This window comes from Atractosteus spatula, chromosome 9, assembly GCF_055471065.1.
Source record: "Atractosteus spatula isolate fAtrSpa1 chromosome 9, fAtrSpa1.hap1, whole genome shotgun sequence".
Taxonomy (NCBI): domain Eukaryota; kingdom Metazoa; phylum Chordata; class Actinopteri; order Semionotiformes; family Lepisosteidae; genus Atractosteus; species Atractosteus spatula.
The window spans coordinates 50,121,741-50,135,535 of NC_142714.1; the positions used below are offsets into that span (position 1 = coordinate 50,121,741).

A 13,795-nucleotide genomic window follows, 5' to 3' on the forward strand; every position below is an offset into this window, starting at 1 on the left:
AAACACTGCCTGTGTATCACCAGTGCCCCTCACAAATCCCCTTCGACTTTTTAAGATGCTGAAAGACCCTGAGAGCAGATTTTAAAATATGCCCCAACTAGAAAACTGAAATTTGTGATTAAGAACAGCACTGGAGCAAAACACAGAACAGACAAGAGCTCCCCCAGGAACAGAGGTAGGAACGACCTTCACACACATTAATTCTGCTGGAGTTCTAGCATAAAAATCAGTAAAATGCATCAGTACATAAAATACCAAATGACATACTGACAACAAGGCATGCCTTTCTCCATAGATATCTAGAGATCTACAATTTGAGCTGATTTTACACTTTGTCACACCACCTTTTCCATACAGGAACCGATGTAAGTCACAGGCCATTAATCAGTTATTTCCAAGGGTTCTCGACTACTCTTGTTAAGGAATTGGGAGGCATCGCTGAGTCGCATAATAATCTCCTTTCCTCTTTCCTGTAGAATTAATTTTATTTTAGCTCTGCAAGGCACCATGGGTCAAGTCAGAACTTGGCCTGTCAAACCCACACAATTTTAAAATGATAATGTTGCTCACATGTGCTCACTGGTCAGCACCTAAAAGAACCGACAGCAAAAACGTCTTACAGTTACTACAGTCAGTAGTTGTAATCTTTACTAAAAGGAGCCTCTGGTCTGACAAATGTTGCCAATTTTCAAGAACCATGCTTTTCCTTCAGCACGTTTCTAGCAGCAGACCCCTTAAAGAGCATGCTCCACCATCAGAGCCGGGCGGGTCTGCGAGACACGCCACCGCTGTCGCACAGCTGCCTCCAGTGGCAGAGAAGTTCATGATGTTGCAACCAACTGGAACATTAGGGTGCAACTCTCAGGGTGCAGACACATCAAGAAATCAGACCCTGAAACAGCAAAGTGTTCTGCCCCGGCTGGGAGGGGGTTGCCCCTGAAACAACCAAAAAGCTGTTTGGCCCCCGACAGAGGAGCCCCCTCCCGGGTCTGATCAAACATGCCAGGACCCCAATGCCTGCCAGCTCTCTGAGCCAAGAGTGAACTTAAACAGGACAACAGCTGCACACAGATCCCATCTCCCACTTCTGGAATGTGGCTGTGTAACGAGTGGATCGCTGGTTCAAGGGTTCCCTCGTGCTCGGTTTTTATTTCCGGGAACTGCAGCACTCAGACGGGCATTCCTGACGCAGGGGCGCTGCTGATGAAACAGACTCGCTTTATCACCCTGCAACACACCACTGGCAGCCCACTGAAGCTCAGCAGGAGTGGGCCTGGCCAGTACCTGGACGGGAGACCTCCTGGGAGAAACTAAGGCTGCTGCTGGAAGAGGTGTTAGTGGAACCAGCAGGGCGTTTCTCGAAAAGAGTAGGGGTGTTACCCCGCTGTCCTGACCAAATTTCCCATTGGCCTTTACCAATCATGGCCTCCTAACAATCCCCATCTGTGAACTGGCTTCATCACTCTGCTCTCCTCCCCACTGAGAGCTGGTGTGTGGGGGGCAGACCGGTGCACTACAGCTGCTGCCACATCATCCAGGTGGGGCTGCACACTGGTGGGGGTGGAAGGGAGCCCCACAACCTGTAAAGCGCCTTGAGTGGAGTGTCCAGAAAAGAGCTGTGTGAGTGTAAGGATGATTAATCAACAGGACGTCCCGAATGTCAAACACACCCATCGCCCCAGGAGGGGGGGAAGCCAGTACCGCACCCCAAGTCTTGCAAACCCTGGGGTGAGGGGGTCCCCTCTCTCCGCGCTCTGCTCACCGTGGACACCTTGCTGACCACCTCGGGGATGAGGGCGAGGCCCTGCACGAAGGTGCGCGCGGCCACGAAGGCCCGGGTGATCTGCAGCTTGAGCTTGCGCGGAACGTCCCCGAAGGGCCGCAGCTGCTCCGTGTGCTTGCTCACGCACTCCATGTAGGCGTCGGAGAAGGAGTGCTGCACGTTCAGCAGCCGGAACATGCGCTCCAGCAGCTCCGCCCAGAACTCCGCCAGCATCTGCTCCAGGCTCACGCCCCCCGCCGCGTAGTAGCGCCGCAGCTCCTGGAAGAAGTGCTTGAACAGCTCGGCGTTCTCCACGTACATCAGCCCGTAGGTGCGCACGAACATGTCGTGCAGGGACAGCCCGGCCTTGTCCAGCAGCTCCCGGAAGAACTCTGGAAAGAGGGCGGGACGGAGACGGGAGAAGGGGAGAGAGGGGTTAGCGTTCCGGCACAGGGGAACCGCGTCCGTCCCGTCAGCTTTTGTGGGACGCGGCACCCGGTTTGACACCTGTTTACCAGCAAACAGGTACAGTCTCGGCACGCACACGGGTGCCCCCGCCTGTCTTGTCTGAAAGGGGTTCACCACCACTGCTGACGGAGGGGTTGAACGGCGCTTTGCCACTGGGAGCCCAGCCCAGCCCCTAGAAGCGCTTCTCTGCAAGCCGGGGAGCTCCAGGCCTCGGGGCTATCTGCAGGAATCATGAGCGTCTCCTCGCGTCTGCAGTGTACTGCGCACTGTAAAGGCTACACTGAAAAACCTCCAACAACAAAAAAGAAAGGAGACGTAAACCCAAGAAGATGGTGGAAAAGAGCACCTACACGCAAAAAAACAGGAATTTGTCTCCCCTTAAAACCTTGACATTCCTCCTGTTTTATGCTGTGGTTTCCTCTTGACATCCCTGTCCTGCTCGAGGTCTATAGGTCACAGATGAAGGCTTTGTACGAACACTGCATGAGGGGTGGTTTTGGGTGGCGATAGTGGTAGCTGTGGTGGTGGGGGGGGGGTGGGGTCTCTTTTTTTCAGCAGTTTTGTCTCTCTTCGTCTTCGAAGAGCAATGGCAACAGCAGAAAGTCTGTCTGCTTGCAGAGTTTCATTAAAATGAGGCGACCGCTAACAAGCGAGCCCGACTGCTCTCCATTCAATGGAATTTTCGTGCGCAAATTCCTTTTTTTTTTCTTCTCCTGCGGTCAATTCAATGGGATTAGTAAATCCCCCCCGCCTCCTCCTCCCCCTCCTCACTAAGGTCCCCATGACCTGTAACCCCTCCCCAACCATCCTTCAGTCTCCCCAGCCTGCAGAAGCTCTTCTCTCCCTGCAGCCCCAGAACAATACAGCTCTTAATCCTCTGGAATGCTCCAGCCCTTTCTCAACCTGGGGAGAAAAGGAATTCCACAGTCTCGCGCACGGCCCTCCATCAGCTCCTCTGTGCCATTTCTATAGGCCTTCATTAGCACGGAAATGGAAAACTCCAGCACACACCCTACTTAGTAGATTTATAGGTGATTACAAAAGCATTTTGTTATTCAACCCCCCCCCAAAAAGGTGGCGGAGATGGTGATGGTGGGGGTGTGGGAGGTTACAACCCTGAAAGGCACCGAAAAGAAGTTACGTCTGGGCTCTGGTTGAGTCTTTGGAAAAGAACAGCAAGAAAATAAGATTTCTTTGCCCTGATCCTAAGGGTTTACAGAAATCAAACGTCCTGCCGCAAAACGCCTGACCTCCCCAAAACCAGGTGCCGTGAGCCGGACTCTCTCCCTCTCCCGAAACCGCACGCAGGCCGGGCACCTCTTCTCCTTTCTGTCCAGGGATTTAACCCCCCCCTCCTCCTCCTCCTCCCTGCCTCCCCAGGGGCCTGAGATCTAGACTAAATCCCAAACGCACCCCCGCGGTGTCGCCAAGGAAACCGGAAACACCGCCTGCCTTCCGTTTGCTTTCAACGGCCCCACGGGGGGGAGGGGGGAGAGGAGAGGGGGTTACTCCGCGCCACGCTCGGCCACAGCGGATTAAAACTGAGGACTCCGGCAGCCGGCTGGGCTGGGCTGGGCTGGGCTGGGCTGGGCTGGGCTCAGCTCGTGGGGGGGACGCAAGTTTAAAGTCACGGAGAGGGGCCCGTCTGCGGAGTCTTCCTGTAGCACGAGCTCCACCCGCCTGGCCGCCCCAAGCACCGAGTTGCCCACACACCCCCTCCTTGTCCGGTCCTCCTTCTCCCCCCCGAGCCGCTACATGAGAAACCCTTATTAACGTACCGACGTGATTTCTCTGTTGGGGCAGTAACTCGCTCTTCCCAGGTTTAGGAGTTCTGTGAAAAAGCCCTGGGGAAGACAGTCCCGCTGCCACAACCACAGGGCTGGCCAGCCCCTGGCTTCCCTCGCACACAGGAGCAATGGGGGGCAAACTGATGCCCGTTACTGCTTTGACCCCCAACACCCCCCTCAGCCCCCCCTCTCAATTAAACCCCGAACCCCTAAAACAGCAGATGGCGCGAGCCAGACAGAACCCGCAGCGAAACCATGTGTAGAACCGGAGGCCGACCTGCAGGGCCCCTCGTTCAGGACCTCCTAGGTCTTGCCCTGACTGCAGCTCTCCGCTCCCATAAAAAAGGAGACGCCCTCTCCGTCTCGAACCCGGGGTGGAGACTTTGCGTGGGGAGGCACACCTATTGCCCGACGATGCTCCTTCACCCCTCGACCTGCTGCTCGGACCCTGCAGCTCGTGTTTCAGTAAAGATTTGCGAGATTTCCTGCAGTTGACTAGCCGAGCTCCACCCTCTTGAACTCTTATAAAAATTCCTGCCGCTATGAGTCTAAATCTGCTCAGATGTTTACTAAAAAAAACAAATCTTAGAAATGCTTGGAATCCGCACGCTAATCCAGGACCTGAATGGGCTGGTGCAAATCTAGTATCACAGCAGGCACAGGCTCAGGGATTAGACATCTAATTTTAAAACTTAAAAAAAAGTGTTCCTTCCAAGGCCTGGTGTTTGGCTTACTAATTATGTATTGACACCTGAAGGGTCTCGTTTCTTTTCCTTTCAGCATGGAATAAACCTTTACCTGTTCTCAATACTAATGAAGCCAATGGATTTCCAATTTATTGCACATAATCTGGTGACATATTCAGTTTTCGGCTGCTGTCAAGTAAATCCCCATCTCCCGCTGTGAAACAGGGACACCCCCAGGGCCTGTACTGAACAACAGTCAGAACCTCCTCTCCCAGCTTGAACACCAGCAGCCGCCTGACTGCAGCCGGAGGACCGGCGTAGCCTGAGGAGATCGCCCAGTCGCCAGTCCGCCGGCTGTTATCCGACTGCTGTCTGAAGGTGCTCTGCAGTGTGGAGCTCGGCTGGCTGGGAGGGGAGTCACTGCTGGTGCATGTTGGAGAGGTGTGTGCGTGCGTGCGTGCGTGCGCGCGCGCGCGCGGGGCGGGGGGCGGGGCTCTCACGGTCGAAGTGGCTGTGCCGCTGCTTGAAGGTGCTCTGCAGTGTGGAGCTCAGCTGGCTGACGGGCGCCTTCAGGTCCGAGCGGCTCTGCTGGCTCAGCTTCTCCTCCATCTCGGCCGTGCAGCAGGTGAAGCCCTGTGGACACACCTTCAGGTGGGCACCTGCAAGCAGAGAGACTCCGTCAGCCCGGGGCCAGAGAGACTTCAGTCCCCACACCCCCGGGGCAGGGCGCACAAGCCCTCTGAGCAGCGACGGTACTGCAATCAACCCTGTGGACCAAGCCGAGACTCGCCGCTTTGCTGATGATCAGCCACTCAACTCAGAATTCACAGCCGGGGTGTTGCACGTTTGTAGATGCATTCAAACCCATGTCCGCAGGCCAGAGTGGCAGCAAGAGATCAAATCAGTAACATAACACCCCCATCAGACGACTTTTGTCTCTGAAATGATTTTAATACAACTGCTCAAATGAATGAACAACTAATAACCGTCAGATCAATGCATACATTATCACAGGCATGTCAGCAGCTACACTTTACATTCACACATGACCATCAATGCTTATACTGATAACACAGCCTGCTATATTCTGCTGTTACCCTGACTTCCAACAGCATTAAGCAAACCGTATAGACACACTGCTGGCATGCTACAGCTTCACCCCTCTACACAGCTGGGCTGACTGAAGCACTAGGAGGACACGCAGTCTGCACTCGGGGGCCTGAACTCACAACCTTTGACAACCATTAAGGCTCCAGCACCTGGTAGCTTTACACAAAGATAATTCAGCATTTCACAAGGCTCTCCTGCCGTTTCCTCTGGACGGCCTGCACACTAGCCTGTGTGTACAAAGCACCTAAGGCAGCAGAACACAGTGGGAAGGGCTTTTAAAATGTCTACTGGGAAGATATCAGTCCATACACTTATTACCACAAACATGAAACTGGAAATGCTCTGCACAGCAAAGCACAAGAGACAATCAATTAAATGTGGCTACAGATTTTACCACAAACACCAATTTCTGAAAAGACCCTCACAGACTCTCTAAACTCCAAAACACTTATGCTACAGATCCCCCCACTCAATGTCCACGGCCTCGCTGCGCATCAACAGAAGTTCTTGTGGCCGAGTACGAGCTACAGCTCGAGCCTAAATGCTTTAAATTCATTTAGCTAGCAGGGCGGGCAACTCAATTATGAAACGCGCACGCACAGACCGCAAACACTTACTTAAACCAGCAGCGTGACGCCACGAGTTTTTAATTATTGTTATGGTGCACAGATTGCAAGACCGGCCAGGCATCCGAAGTCATGTGGCTCTACCCTGGTTCACCCTCTGGAAATACGAGGGCGTCTAGAGAGCTTTCAACACGCCCTGGAAACTGCACTGCAGTGAAAGGGCCTGCAGATATGAAGAGAGCAGAGACTGAAGGAAGGCAGAACAGCACCAGGTGGCCGGAAGAGAAAGGGGTGTTCTACAGGTGGCAAGTCCAGAGCAGAGAGACTTGAGACCTGCTTTTCTTTTTAGAGAAACCCCCTCCCAGCCAGGGGAACAGGCGACCATGCTCTTTGCAATAAAAACCGCAGCCCAACGGAGGAGGAACTCTTTAAAGCTGAAATCCACAGCATTGTAACTGCTCTGCAGCATGGCTGGGGATTCGGATCAGCACCTCTCCAGCACACCCCCCTCCTCCCTCCGCCTGATCCTGCACATCTCGGAGTCGGGGGATGCTCTCGCTAACCCAGGGGGTCCCCCAATTTCCATGCTTCACTTGAGGAATGCACGCCACACCCACATTTCCTGTTATTAAGAACTGGCCTTTGCACTCCTTAAGCCGTCTAAAATCTTGACAAATAAATGGTTTTCATAAGACTCGTAAAGCTTCCTGCCTTATCGATGACACCAGCACAGCCCAGGGAATAAACGCAGACGTTTTGAAGTCTGACTGTTACCGGATGCGCTTCCCTAATTATATATACATACACACACAGCTCGTATTGGCACAGCTGGCTAGTCTCACACCGGCAGGCTAGAGCCCATTCGGATTCGGCAGTGCTTTGCAACAGGGGTGCCAACAAGCTGGGCTCGTTTCAAGAAAAAACACCTAGCTTATTTTCCTGCCCCCACCTGCCTCCGCCTCTCGCAGCGAGAGGTGCAATTAAATAACTTCCAGTAATGCATCGCCAACACCCCCCCCCCCCACACACACAGACACACACACCCAGCCACCGGCCTCACAGGGCCCTGAATTCCTCAGCGCTCTCAGTCTGAAAGGAATGCTTTGTCTGTTATTTTAGCTAATGGAAGAGCAGCTCGGAGGCCCCTCTGACAGGATAAGTCAGGCTTTTCTGTGAGAACCAGCATCACTGCACAGCCTGACACCCACCTGAGTCCCCCTGCCCCCCTTCCTCAAAACCTCTGCCATACCCTGAGGCCTGAGCGCGGGGGGAAACCCACTGGGGGAAGAGGAAACGACGGAGCTGAAGCACAGCGGCCTGACCCGTGAGCCGCAGGACTCCTGCACTGATTACACCACTGGAGCCGAAAGGCGACATTTCATGCGATTAGAACTCCTCGCGCGCACCTACGGACATTTTCTCAAAACGAGGTCAACGAGCCTCCAAATTGCCCCCCGCACCTGGCACCTGGCACCTGAGCTCGAGCAGCACCGTGCTGCCGGCTGGGAACCCCGGAATGGCTCTCGAGTTCCAGCTGCTACAGAACAGGAGCTCTGCTGGGCTCCTCCGTCTTTCTTCCGTTGTCCGGGAATCACCGGGGCAACCGTGCTCAGAAACCAGAAACCTTGCCTGGAGCGCTCCCGTGTGAACCAGACCGCCGTCGTGGGAAAGGGGTGGGGGTGACTATCTTAAAAGTGGGCGAACACCCCCATAGTGTCTGAACACCCCATTTCTTGTAAGGCTGTGCACACCAGCACAGAGGACGAGCGTGTTTTGAGAGACCAGATTTGCTAAAAGCAAGTGGTGCATTAATCAGCCCAGGAAAATGTCTTTAAAGAACTGTACCGCAACTGACAGGTTATTCCTATTAATTATTCAATTTTTTACGGCTTGGATTACAGATCAGACGTTCAAAGGTACATCCTCTCTCCCCCAGGGGACCTGCTGCTGTAAAAATACACAACACCTGCACCGTGGAAGACAACAACAACAGCAAGGATCTCCTCTCATGTTTTACACACGCTACCCCCCTTTGTGGTGTGGGGCTTACCCCGGCTTCCACAAAGGGTGCCCCCCAGCTGAGGACGTGGGCCTCACCCCCGACCAGCAATGCGTCATGTGACTGATGCGCCATCCCGGCCCCCGACTCGCCCCGGCCGGCTCCAGAGCGCTCCTCAATGGGGTGCCTGTTCCCAGGGAGCCGCTCCGTCTCCCAGCTCCCGAGGGCATCTCCCAAACCTCTCGACGGGACGTCCCGCGAACTGAAGGGCGCTTCTGTGCATGATTTGCAACGCTCGGGCCTCCCGAGGCATGGGAGCCACTGCCGGCGTCGCCCTGTCTGTCACAGGGGTTCAAGAGGGAAGCTGCGCCAGTGTGCACAGGCCTGCAGGGATCTCCAAGCACATGCAGGCTCCCCCGAGACTGGGAAGAAGAAAAGCTTGCAATGGGTCTCTGTTTTCTACAGGTGCACTGGGCTGACACAGGTTAAGGTCAAATTTAAGCCCGTGTATTTTTTGGGGTGTCTGGGGAGGATGGCTTAAGTGTCCTGAAATCAGCAGCTCACATGAAACTCCCCAACACTTAAACGCAATGGGGGGGGGCATGTTCTATCCCCATCTCCAAATGTGGACTTGTGGAGAGCGCTGGGCTGACTTTCCCCCAGATCCTCGTGGCACTGCCTGCGCTGCCTGGCACCCTGTGACTCTGCACGCCTGACAGAACCCAGCTCTGCCAACCGCAGCGCCACTCTGGGGGTCCTGGTCACCGTCGGCTGACGGCAAGGCCACAGGCTCAGCACGCTGCTGCCGGGAGTGGAGGGCACGACCTGGCCGCGAGCAGACTTCGAACTCGTGCCTTCCACCTTGTGTGCCCTGCGCCATCAGGAAGCCCATCTGCTCGTGGCAGTGGCATGCTGCAAGCTGGCTGCACCATCCCTGGAGCTAGTGGCCAGCAGACCAGTAAAGAGAGGGAGGCACTGGATCTAAAGTGAGCAGCCATGCCTATCTGCTGGTGAATTACAATATAACTAGAGAACATCCTCAGTCCCCAAAACCAAGGTTAACAGAGGACTATTCAGAATATATCTGTGATGCATTAAAGAAGGACAAAAGGCATTCAGTGTTGCAACACTAAGACCCCATTAACTGAAGTAACTCTTCAATTAGCATTCTGCAAGATCTGTATAACACTTGCTTACTTCTGCGTTGTCTCACTGGGCAAGAAAGGAGTGACTAGTCACAGTTCTGCACATGTAGCCCACACACCCTGACCAGTGCTCTGTTCTTGGTGTGGTCATCCTGTGGGACTACTGGATATAATAGAGGCATTTCAGGAAAGGACAATGTTTAAGAATTACCAAGGCACATTCCTGACTTTCTCCCAAGGCACAGCTAATTTAACACCAACAAGCGTTCCTGTTATTAACAAGCCACACTTATGTTGGCACTCAGCAGTGGTGACAGCAATCAGGTTAAAAACTTAAGATTTGTCACTAGTCCTTTATTTGCATAGCCTACAAATTCACCATCATAACACAAAGGGTGGCTGTCCGATACAGAACTTGTTGAGTGCTGTGCTGCAGGACTTCACTTGAGGGCGTAAAGTGAAGAGCAGGTATGAGACTTTTGAAGAGTTTGGAAATCCGCAGAGATGAGACTTTGCAGCGTTTTTGCCCCCAGTTGTCTACAACAATGTTTATTAAGAGGGCTCTGGATCGCCATCTCCATGCCCCCCCCCAAGAGAAAATCATGAGTCCGTGAGGGTCTGGTTCATCAGCACCCCTGATCTCTCACCAGGACCACCGGCAAACCGGTAGCGGAACTGACAGCATTTCGCAGTCGTTTCACAGCAACGTTTCGCAATCTGTCTTCTTCAAACGAAAGGAAGACTCCCACACCCCATCAGAGAAGAGCGAGGGCGTGTTCTTCTGACAGATGGAGAAGAAAGATTCCACAGAGGAGCCCAGGTCAACAATGACCAGCTCGGTCTTGGGGGACCCCGCTATTACAGAAGGGAGCGAGACGCCTGCAGAAACGTTTCTCGCAGACGACCCCCTCCACACACACTCCTGAGCGACAGCGGCCCGCTCTCTGCGCTCTGAGCTCCCACCCAGCACAGCGCTAATCACTCCCAGACACGGCAAGGCCCCCCGATCTGCTGCCCCGCTCGCTGGAGCTCCCCCCGGCAGGGCAACGTGCACAGAGCTAGCCAGCCCCCCCCCCCACGCCTCTGGACCCACCTCCCCGGCCTCTGTGGGGCTGAAGGTCTGGGGCGTGACCACGCAGGGCTCAGCTCCTTCCTCTGGGCCCTATGTGGCGACACAGGTACAGGGGAGCCTCTCTCTGCAGAGCCTGCCCACAGTGTCACTGTTAGAATTTGAGATGACGGGTTGCTCACACTGTTGATCAGAACAGCCGCCCGAGTTAGGGGAGCATTTCGATTTAACCCCTGTGTAATGCAGAGCTCTTGAAGGCAGTGGTGTGGCTGGGCAAAGGATCCTCACTTCCCGACTGCGAGATCTCCCCAAGGTTTCCTGAACGCCCCTGGTTCACACATGGGTCATTTCCAAGTGAAGGACAACGTTCAGAGGCAAACGGCTTAAACTAGAGAATCACCACTTTCAACAGCAGGATGAAGCAGGGAAGCGTTTAAGGAAGATTGTAAGAAAGGTCAGAAATCAGAGAAGCCATTCAGCTCATCTAGACTGCTTAGTAGATGGTGGCTAATTGATCCAGGCATCTCCTCCAGCTATTAGTTGAAAAAGGGCTCCTTTGTTGAAAAGGTACCTCCTTCAACAAGACAGCTGGGTAGCTTGTTCCACACTCCCGCAGCCCCTCACCCATCCACTGCGTCGACTCTCAGCGCGTTCGAGGGATTTTAAAGACTTGCATAAGAATCCCCTCATAGTCTTTTCTTTGTGAGACCGAAAAGGTTCTGTACAAGATGAGAACCATAAAGGCTTAGTACTAACAGCCCAGGGGCAGGAATGGAATTAAGGAAGACATCAGTGGGATGATGAACGCTGGAAAGGCAAAACCTTTTGCGGAAGGTCATCTCACTGCTTGCCAAGGAAGAGACAGATGAGGAACTGAATCAGAAGGTGGAGAAATGGGTCTCAAGATTTACTCAGCTCCAGGGAGGAAAGATGCTTCTTGGCAGCGAAGCGGAGAAGAGACCTCTCTGGCTCTTCGAGCTAGCGCCGAGGTCCTGCTGTGTGCTTCATCACACTGAACTAGACATCGGGGACCAGTGTTAAAAAGGATCCACTTATGAAAGGTGGAAACTCTGAACATGCCTAGAAGATTGCTGGCAGAAACGCTGCAGCATTGATTAATTCCAGACTGCATTTCAATACAATTAATAACTGGAAAAAAAACACATCTTCCAAGGCAAAAACAGAGAATAATTCTGTAAGAAGAGCCACAGATGCATTGGCTGTGAAGTTCCCTGAAACAGCTACCCTTTGCATAACCCTACAATCCATGAGCTCACATCTGAGAACTACCCAGGCGCAAGAGTGTGAAATCAATCTCAAGAACAACCTTCGATGTTAAAAGCGGTGTTTATCAGAAAATGATCGAGAGTGCAGGCCAAGGATGTCAAATATTTTATAACCTCCTGCATAGCTCGGGAGAGTTGCAGCTTTCCATAAGTTCGGGGGCCAGATGCGTCCTGCAGCGCTGCTCGGCATGATGGGACACAGGGAAAGAGGGCGTCTGCAGAAACTCAACTCAACCCCCTTTCCCCTGTGACAGCACCAGCTGCCTCTCACAACCACTGGCTTCACAAACTGCCGGCAATTTTTTATTGCTGTACCCCCAGCTGAGCTCTGAGGAGCAGGGCGATCCCTCCGACTGCTTCTCAGACAGCAGCACCTCTTCCAGTCAGGCCTGCTCCTCCCGGCTCTCACACATCAGCCACACGTGCGGAGAAGGCTTTGCTCAGCTCATTTGCAGTCCGTTTCGATTCAACGTCATCCAGGAGAGGAGACAAGCCACCAAGAACACAGAAGTCATCAGAAATCGTTAGAATTACATCGACACAAAACCAGGCTATTCTCACTGGAAAAGTGTTTTGTGAGCACTGTGCAATGTACCCTTGAGGCAGAGATAGCAGAGGCAGTGCAATCAGGGGTTGGGGTTGCGTTGGGACTTTCCTGAAATGCCTTCAGCAGCCCCGACTCTCCCTCTCTGCACCTCCACCAGTCACACGATCCCCAGCCAAGGAACTCTGGGATAGGTCAAGGGTCAGCAAATTAACCCAGAACACTGGCTAACCTCTAATTAAGAGTAAATGCCCTCAAGCTAACTCCAGTCTCAGAGATTGGTCTACTGCTCATGCGTGCTTGACTAATGTGCTCCTTCCTCCAAATTGAAATTGCTCACAACACAAGTCACTTCCTCACTTATGCCCCTCCCCCCCTCCTCAAAGAGACACACACCTTATTTGGGCATGAAATTGCCTACTGAACAAAATCCAGATTAGCCCCTTGGCCCTCCCACCCAAACACCCTTCTTCCCAGGCAGACTTCAGACTACTATCCTTCCCAGTAGGTCGAAGGTCAACAGCCACTCCTTTGAGAAAGGTCGTCCTCTTTGTCCTTTCCAGCTTTTGGACACCCCTTCCCACCCTGGTGGTACAGCCCCACATTCCACCCCTCCAGAATTAGCATGACATGGTTCAGCCCAACCCCAAGCTTCCACTCAGCTAGGGAGGGGGGAGGATCGATCTGAAGTCCACAGGAAGAGAACCAGTGACAGAAAGACCTGGCTCCTGCTGTGCCTATAACTCTTAACTACCCCCCAAACACACACTCCTTCCCATTCCCCTGACCTCCTCCACAATAGAGGGCTCCTTGTAGTCACCACCTGGTCCTCAGGTTCCTCCCTTCTCTTTGCAAGTCTCTGCCAGACCTCTTGTGATTCTGCACACAGAGCTGGAGCAATCCAGATGTGGTTCCCCAGATGTGCAGTTACCCCTTTTCACAGGCTGCACAAACACTCCTGACAAAGCTGAAAAGCCATAATCTTTTAAACAATCATTAAAAAAAGGGTTTCACAGCTTGCACCAGACTGCTGAGCTACTCGTTTTCTTGCTGGTATTCCATGCAAAAGCCCCACATAAGACAGGACCTTAAATTCCTCCCCGGGCAGGAAAGTCAGCCCAGGCAGGGGGCCCCACCGAGTAAAAGCTCTTGAGCTGCTCTGCCGCCCATCAGCCAGGCCCTGCGTCCGGCTGAAAACTGTTTACTCCTGCAGCTCTCGTCTTCTAAACTGTTTATCAATTTCAGACTCTCCCGCTGCCTCTCCGCGAAGAGAGGAAGGATCACCCACACGGCTGCCAGAGCACCCCAGAACACCACTCTCGTGTGCGTGCACACACACACACGCATGTACACACGCACACACAAGCGCACAC

General features: G+C 53.4%; 1 protein-coding gene across 1 annotated transcript in view; it reads right to left on the reverse strand.

Annotated features, from left to right (window-relative positions):
- The window catches only part of gpc4 (glypican 4), a 40,771-nt gene that overhangs the window by 9,327 nt on the left and 17,649 nt on the right, over nt 1–13,795 (reverse strand). The window contains exons 2-3 of the mRNA XM_088925746.1: nt 5,204–5,362; nt 1,763–2,154 (exon numbers count right to left, since the gene is read on the reverse strand). Coding sequence (XP_088781872.1) covers nt 1,763–2,154; nt 5,204–5,362 — 551 coding nt within the window. The remainder of the gene's footprint in view (nt 1–1,762; nt 2,155–5,203; nt 5,363–13,795) is intronic.